This window comes from Lipotes vexillifer, unplaced genomic scaffold (assembly GCF_000442215.2).
Source record: "Lipotes vexillifer unplaced genomic scaffold, Lipotes_vexillifer_v1.1 scaffold472, whole genome shotgun sequence".
Classification (NCBI taxonomy): Eukaryota; Metazoa; Chordata; class Mammalia; order Artiodactyla; family Lipotidae; genus Lipotes; species Lipotes vexillifer.
This window is the reverse complement of record NW_006797698.1, coordinates 2,080,598-2,081,023: the sequence shown is the minus strand read 5'-3', so window position 1 is coordinate 2,081,023 and position 426 is coordinate 2,080,598. Positions and strand designations below refer to the sequence as shown.

Here is a 426-nt window from a genome sequence, read left to right as displayed (position 1 = left end):
GAAGAGCGTGGTCCCCCTGTAAACGTCTGTCTCCCACCCCCCAAGCTGGCACTGGGCACAGCACTGGTGAATGTGCAGATCCCCCTGCTTCTGGGTCAGCTGGTGGAGATCGTGGCCAAGTACACGAGGGACCACGTGGGCAGCTTCCTGACTGAGTCCCGGAACCTCAGCACCCACCTGCTCATCCTTTACGGCCTCCAGGTACAGCAGAAGGGAGGGCCGGGGGCCGCCAGTGGAACCGCGCGGGCGCCGCTGAGATCCTGGCCTCTCTCCCAGGGCCTGCTGACCTTCGGGTACCTGGTGCTTCTGTCCCGCATCGGCGAGCGCGTGGCTGCAGACATGCGGAGGGCCCTCTTCAGCAACCTGCTCCGGTACTGCCAGCCTCGGGCTGTGGGGTGCAGTGGTGGCGGGGACCAAGCAGCCGGG

The 426-nt window shown here is 66.4% G+C and overlaps 1 protein-coding gene across 1 annotated transcript in view; it reads left to right on the top strand.

Moving 5' to 3' along the window:
- The window catches only part of ABCB8 (ATP binding cassette subfamily B member 8), a 14,727-nt gene that overhangs the window by 4,383 nt on the left and 9,918 nt on the right, over positions 1–426 (top strand). The window contains exons 3-4 of the mRNA XM_007469836.1: positions 46–201; positions 277–371. Coding sequence (XP_007469898.1) covers positions 46–201; positions 277–371 — 251 coding nt within the window. The remainder of the gene's footprint in view (positions 1–45; positions 202–276; positions 372–426) is intronic.